Consider the following 6,657-nt stretch of genomic DNA (forward strand, 5'->3'; position numbering starts at 1 on the left):
CCACTTCTTAAGGTGAACCAATAACCTTGCTCTGATTGCAAGGTCACCAAGCAACTTCCTGATATATGGCTTCCCAACTAATAGCTTGCCTACAGGAAGTAGGCTAGTAAGACTGACAGAAACCTCCAATATGCCTGACAAATGTATTTTTCCGGGTAAAATATTTAGTTGTGCCTCCTATTGAAACAGCTTCCCTTCTAGCATAAGCACAGGGATAGAATGCAGAGATCCATGGTTTGGCCACTCAGGTCTAGATTTATATATAAGTCTGTATGAATGGGTGTATTTCCTTGATAGAAGCATCTGCTGTCAGCATACATACAAAATCAAGGGTTGATCATGCAACAATGAGGACAAGAACCTGAACTGTAGAAACAATTCTGTGGAATCTTGTCAGGGAAACCAGGTAACTTTGGCTTAGAAGACAACCTTGGGCTTCATCATTTTAGAATTGTACCTATTTAATGTTCAGTTAATGTGAAAATTAAAACATGCTATAGCAAACAGGCCCTCCACAACTCAGTCGTAGCTGGACAATGGGTTCATATCCAAAGCTGTTAAAAGGACTGCTGCAAATCAACAACATCTGAAACAGTTTCCATTTCTCTCATGGAAAAGAAAGAAAATGTATTTTACATTTTACATACCCTGCATTTTCGACAGCAAAAGGGTGGACATTGTACTCAATCAGATCAACTCAATACTCTTTTACTAGAATTTAAATCTTAAACAGTGATAAAAATAGAAAATCAGTGGAATTGTGGCATTTTGAAGAGACTATTAATTCCTCCTGCCTAGACCCCACAGAGCTGATCCTGGTTTTCAACATCCTCTCATTATTTAAGTTCACTAGGTTTGAGTGAACTTAATCAACTAGTACACAATACAAAAGCAAATAACAAAATATAAAAAGTAATAAAGCTTTTAAAGGTAACAATCTTCTATGTTTTTTCTCATCCTTTACAACTCCTTTAGTGTTACCATCTGCTTATGATTTTTGTTTGTGTGTTTGTTTGTTTTCAGATACTTTATAAGTTACAGTTCACATATCACCATATACTGATTTAAGCCAAAAAGGTCCTTTTGATAGTGGCTTCCCCATAGTCTTCTGCAGCCTTAGGAACTTCAACAGGCATGTCTGAAGAATTGCTTAAGGATTTTCCTTTTTCACTTATAAAAATGATCTGGCAAATAACATGCCTTTAAATATTTGTTAGTGAATGTATAATGAGGAGCAAAGTATATTTTAAATGTTAGTCCCAAGTTTCCTTGGTAGGAACTGTAGATCAAAATTACAAAGTAAAAGTATTGAAAGGTTGTTATTTTTTCCCCCTGTGGGGTTTAAGAAGTTTTAGGCCCTGTCTGGTGGCTCAGTGGTAGAGCATCTGCCCAGGTATGGATGTCCTGTGTTCAATTCCTGATCAGGGCACACAGGAGAAGCTCCCATCTGCTTCTCCACTCCTCCCCCTTCCCCTTTCCTCTCATTCTCTCTCTCTCCCCGCCCCACAGCCAAGGATCAATTGGTTCTGGTGAGTTGGCCTCTGGATCTGAGTTGGCCTCTGGATCTGAGGATGGCTTGCAATGGCCCCAGATGTAAGGCATCACCCTCTAGTGGGCTTGCCGGGTGGATCCTGGTCAGGGCACATATGGGAGTCTGTCTCTCTGCCTTCTCTCTTTTCACCAAATTAAAAAAAATAAAAAAGTTTTAGAGAGGAAATGGATTCAAACAGGAAAGGTCCGACAGACTGGGAAAATGGTGGTCAGGGGTTATACACTAGAACAATTGGAAAATATAACAAAGGACAAAGTTATTTTATGCTAGTAAGGAGAGGTAAGAGTGGAATTTTTGCCCTTGAAGCTTTGTTAAGCTTTACATACTCCTCAGTTCTTTCTCATGTATACATTCAAAACAAATAAAAGCCACTTATATGAGTACTTTGCAGCCAAAAATTGAGTGATGGACAGTTGAATTTCCAAGTTCTGTTTGTATGGATTAATAAATAGAATTCACTAGTCTACAATAATAAAATAAAGTCCAAGAAAAAGAACAGTAGAAGGCAATGATGGCAAAAACAAATGAGGTAAATGTTTAGAGAGAGGGAGTATGATTGCTGAGTGAGTTTGGACTATAAAAGTTTGAAGAAGACCAAAAAGTTATAACATGTTCTTGACTTCGGAATATTCACCAGCAAAGAGCTCTGGGTTCTCTGGCTCACCTCCTGAAAGGGCCTTCCCCCACAGGGCCTCTCACTGGGGGAGCTTCCTTCTGAGGTGTCAGATTTCAATGTTCTAAGAAGGAGGCTGCCTGAAGGGTCTATATTTAGAGTATTACTGCTCAGCAGGGACAGCTGGATGTCTAGGGACTAACCTCTGCATACTTTGTCCCTGAGTTCTGGAATTATTTTGAGGGGCTTGTAGGAGAGGTACAGTGAAATTTTAACAGAAGACAAAGAATGAAAACACTTTCTCCTGCTGACTACTTGGGCTCTTGTAAACTGTGCTTTTCACGAGGGAAAAATAACATGAATATCAGGGGTATTGCAGTGATTTACAGACACAGATACTCATCGCTATCTCTACTGGTACTGCACATTAACCTGCTAGAATCACATAGCAAATGAATGACAGGTACTGAAGATATTGCACTAGGCCCATGATTAAATGAAAATCCATCTATTGAGTTGCACTTTTATCAATGGGGTAACAAGAAATTCTTTAAATTCTGGATGATTTATGGGTTACCCTATATAATTTCAGAATAGATTTTAAATAAAGACCTTCGAATGAAGAACAGGCCGATCTGTGAAGTTAATTTGTAAGGTGCATCTGAAGATATATGGTTCATTTGAACTTGGGGTGTGCCTAAACTCTGTCCTTTGGAACAGAATGAAAGCCATCCAGCAGTCTCCTGTGAAGATCTCAGTAGTCTAACATTATGAGTTCATCCATGAAGAAGAAAGGGAGAGTGGTTCACTTCTCTAAAATGGTCATAACTAAAATACTGACCACCTCGCTATAGATTGATATTATCCATCAATTTATAAATCATATCGAAAACACACTGCTTTTCTTTGAAAGAATATGTTTTTAAATTTTAATATACTGTTTGAAAGTTGCTATTTTTTGTGCAGTCAGTCAGAATAAAATACTTTAATGCATTACAAATTAACTTAACCAAATCAACGAGATTTCCCTATGAACTGGGAAATTTTTATAAGTATTGTTATAGATATATAGATATAGGTATTAATATTGATATATAGTTGCATTTTTCCCAAGAGGCATAGATTTATTGTATCTTCTGATTACAAAATAATGTAGCTTGAGTCAATAAAAAAGTGAAGGAAGAAAAAAATAGAACATAAATATATCAAAAATACTAATGAAAACTTCACAGCAACTTGGGCTTCCTTTTCTGACCCTCCCCCCAATTTTGGTGCAGTGACCACATGTGGGAAGGAGTAGAAATTAAGGCAGCAAGACAGGAATTTAGGAGCCAAGGAAAGCGTAAGAAATTTCTCCAAAAAGTTTAAGTAAAGGGTAGACCCAAGTAAAGATGCTGCCCTTTCCTATAATTAGAGAAAGGCAAATTCAAACACCAGAAATCCATGACCGCTTCTGGTTTTTACTATTGTTACAGAGGAAAAGATTGGCAGGGACCAGTATGATGGGGGGGGGGGGGGCGGTACGGAGCAGGCTGGCGCCTGCCGCGCTGCTTATGGGAGTGGAAATTGGGGGCCAGAGCTCGGTGGTGACGTGTCGTCACGTGATCAAGAGCTACCTAGAGCTGAACTCCTGCTAGTCGCTTCTGTCTTGGTACCAGCCCCCTATTACTCTGCAAGCTTGTGAAGGAAGGAGGAAACTAGCCTCGGACTGTGCAGGTCGGTGGGAGTGTAGGCTCTGCTTGGAGAGAGGTGGGGGTGGGAGACGGCCAAGAGCGCCACGAATCCACGTTCAGGCCCATTGGGGATGTGTTTCCCTCTCACCTACTTTCTAAATACCACCCCGCACTTCCCACCCCCCGCCCATTTTAGTAAAGAACTGTCAGGCTTCGGGTGGGGGTGGTGAGGGGAGTGAATGGTGATTACTGAGACTGCGAGGAAAGAAAGGGTCCACAATCAGGGAGGGTAGTCGTGTCCTGTATGCTGCTCAGTCCACCAAGCACTCCGTTTCCTTGGTCCTCTGTCTGTCTGCAGATTTGTAAGTCTGTTGGCCCATAGGTCGCCGTCAAAATCAGGGCGAGGGAAGGAGCAAACTGTCTTAGTATTCTGCAGGTCGGTGTGAAGGTGGGATGAGCCCTGGGTGGAGGTGGCTATGGGGTGGCGGAAGAGAGAGGACTGGGATCTTTGCCCACCAGCCCGAGTCGCCCTCTCCCGGTCCCCCTATTTCTCCACACCCCCTCCCATTTCGGAGCAGGGAAAGGGGTGTGGCAGCCTTTGCTAGGGAAATGGCGGACAACAAGGTGGGGGGTGGAGCGGGGGAAGCTCGCATAAGAAAAGCCCGGAAGGTATAAGAAATGTCTCAAAGGCTGAAAATTCAGAAAAGCGAGTATTGGGATCTGTGTTTGCAGTATTGATCCATCCACTACACTTTCAGTTCTCCACTGCTGGCATCTGTCCATCTGTCCTTCTGCCACACTGTCCATCAATCACTGGAAGGAGGACTGAAAACAGAAGACAAGGGAAGAAGAACGGATTTACCTGACTTTGGTAGAGGTTGGTGGGAGAAACTGCCCGTGAATCTTTGGGGGTAAGGGTGTAGTGGAGGAGACTTCCTGAGACTGAGCCTCCCCCATGTCATCCTCCTGGCTATCTTAGCACAACCCCACTTTCCTGCCCTTTTCTATGGAGCCTGAAGGTAGAGAGGAGAGGATGACTCACCTGTGCGCAAGCACGGGACTCAGGGACACCCGCGCGCACACACACACATGCATACACACACACACACACACACACACACACACAGTGTCCTAACAACCCACCTCTATCAACCAGAACTTAAACGCCCTCTGTTTGGTGAGTCACAAACTCAGGCAAAACCCAACACCCTAATACTACCTTTTTGCTCATAGATTCATCACAAGAGAGCTACAGGAACCTAGGAGACGCTAAAGACCACTACCTCCACCGATCCAGACCCTATCCCTAAGATTACTCTTCAATCTGGTAGAGAAAGGCCCTCCCCTGTCCTGCCACAAGGCTGGCACAGACTTGAACATGGGCCGTGCTCGGGAAGTAGGTTGGATGGCAGCAGGACTGATGATTGGGGCTGGTGCCTGCTACTGTGTTTACAAACTAACCATTGGAAGAGATGACAGTGATAAGTTGGACGAGGAAGAAGAGGAATGGGAAGATGACCAAGAGCTGGATGAGGAGGACCCTGAGATGTGGTTTGATTTCACAGCTATGGCTCGGCCCTGGAATGAGGATGAGGACTGGATGAAACCTGGGACACCTGGTGGAACCCAGGACAGGCCCTCAGGTGGGGGCAAGGCCAATCGAACCCACCAATTAAGACAGCGTCCATTCCCCTATGAACATAAAAATAAGTGGAGTGCCGAAAGCTTTGCAATTTTCAGTTATGCACTTGACCTCCCCCAGGGTCCTTTCATTCAGGAGAAAAGATTTGCTCAGCCCGAGGATGCTGGCTTTTCACTTAGCCACAATATCAATAGTCATTTGGCCAGCCTCTCCATTGTTGGAAACACGATCCCCATTTCTGACCCCACTGTTAAGGGAGCTTTATGTGCCCCGGATAACGTGCATGCCAGTGTGGCAAATCGGGGCCAGATTAAGATGTACCCCAATCAAATGTGTCAGGAAACTGTGTCACATTGCTGCAACTCATTTCTGCAGCAGGCCGGATTAAATTTGTTAATAAGCATGACAGTTATTAATAACATGCTTGCCAAGTCCGTTTCAGACCTGAGGTTTCCTTTGATATCAGAGGGAAGTGGATGTGCAGAGGTTCAGGTTTTGAAACCATTGATGGGTTTCTCTGAAAAGCCAGTCTTGGCAGGGGAACTGCTGCTCTCATTCACGTCCCTCTTTATCAACAATGGAAACGAACAGGTTCTCCTGGACACCCCTGCATCTTAAATGGCCATCACAAAGAGAACGGGACTGAATCTACGAAAAGCCCATTTGATGAACACACACTTGTGTTCTCATTCAAAGACTCTGCAGTGGGTGCTATCGAAGATCCAGCCTTAGCCAAGAACCACATCATGGGGTGAAAGTTACACTTGTTAAATTGAAGACCACACTCTTATTGGCTGGGCCAGGGTTCCCACAGAGCTTTGAGTAACTTCTTGGTGTTGCAGCCTACAGGCGATGTGTATTGTAAATGACTCCCCTATTCCTGTGGTAAAGGGCTCTTTCAGCTGCCAGCTGTGAATAAAGCATCATGAGGGATGCTTGCCTGTGGTGGTCGCCCTGTCTAAGCCGGACTGTTCTGTGGATACCAGACGCTTAACGGAGCTTGTGCTGAAAATGCATTTGTTTCTGCATAAGTTGAATTCTTTTTTGTTCACTTTTTCTTCTACACCAGCTGATGGATGGTGAAGCTCTTCATCAGAAGAGTGCACTCCTTTTCTCTGTGCTGCACTGACTTAACCTCATCCACCCAAGTCCACATTTGTATGTTTCACCAATAAAC

General features: G+C 43.7%; 1 protein-coding gene across 4 annotated transcripts; it reads left to right on the forward strand.

Annotated features, from left to right (window-relative positions):
- Positions 1 to 3,763: 3,763 nt before the first annotated feature.
- On the forward strand, positions 3,764 to 6,121 carry ARMCX6 (armadillo repeat containing X-linked 6). Of its 4 annotated transcripts, none has more exons than XM_066356315.1 (4): positions 3,764 to 3,881; positions 4,197 to 4,274; positions 4,571 to 4,715; positions 5,072 to 6,121. In XM_066356315.1, exon 4 carries the CDS (start codon positions 5,217 to 5,219, stop codon positions 6,096 to 6,098), a length of 882 nt encoding a protein of 293 aa, XP_066212412.1. In that variant the 5' UTR covers positions 3,764 to 3,881; positions 4,197 to 4,274; positions 4,571 to 4,715; positions 5,072 to 5,216; the 3' UTR covers positions 6,099 to 6,121. The 4 variants fall into 4 exon arrangements, with proteins under 4 accessions (XP_066212412.1, XP_066212411.1, XP_066212413.1 ...); XM_066356314.1 differs by having other exon boundaries at positions 4,597 to 4,715; XM_066356316.1 differs by having other exon boundaries at positions 4,597 to 4,709.
- Positions 6,122 to 6,657: the final 536 nt, after the last annotated feature.

Source organism: Saccopteryx leptura, chromosome X (genome assembly GCF_036850995.1).
Source record: "Saccopteryx leptura isolate mSacLep1 chromosome X, mSacLep1_pri_phased_curated, whole genome shotgun sequence".
Classification (NCBI taxonomy): domain Eukaryota; kingdom Metazoa; phylum Chordata; class Mammalia; order Chiroptera; family Emballonuridae; genus Saccopteryx; species Saccopteryx leptura.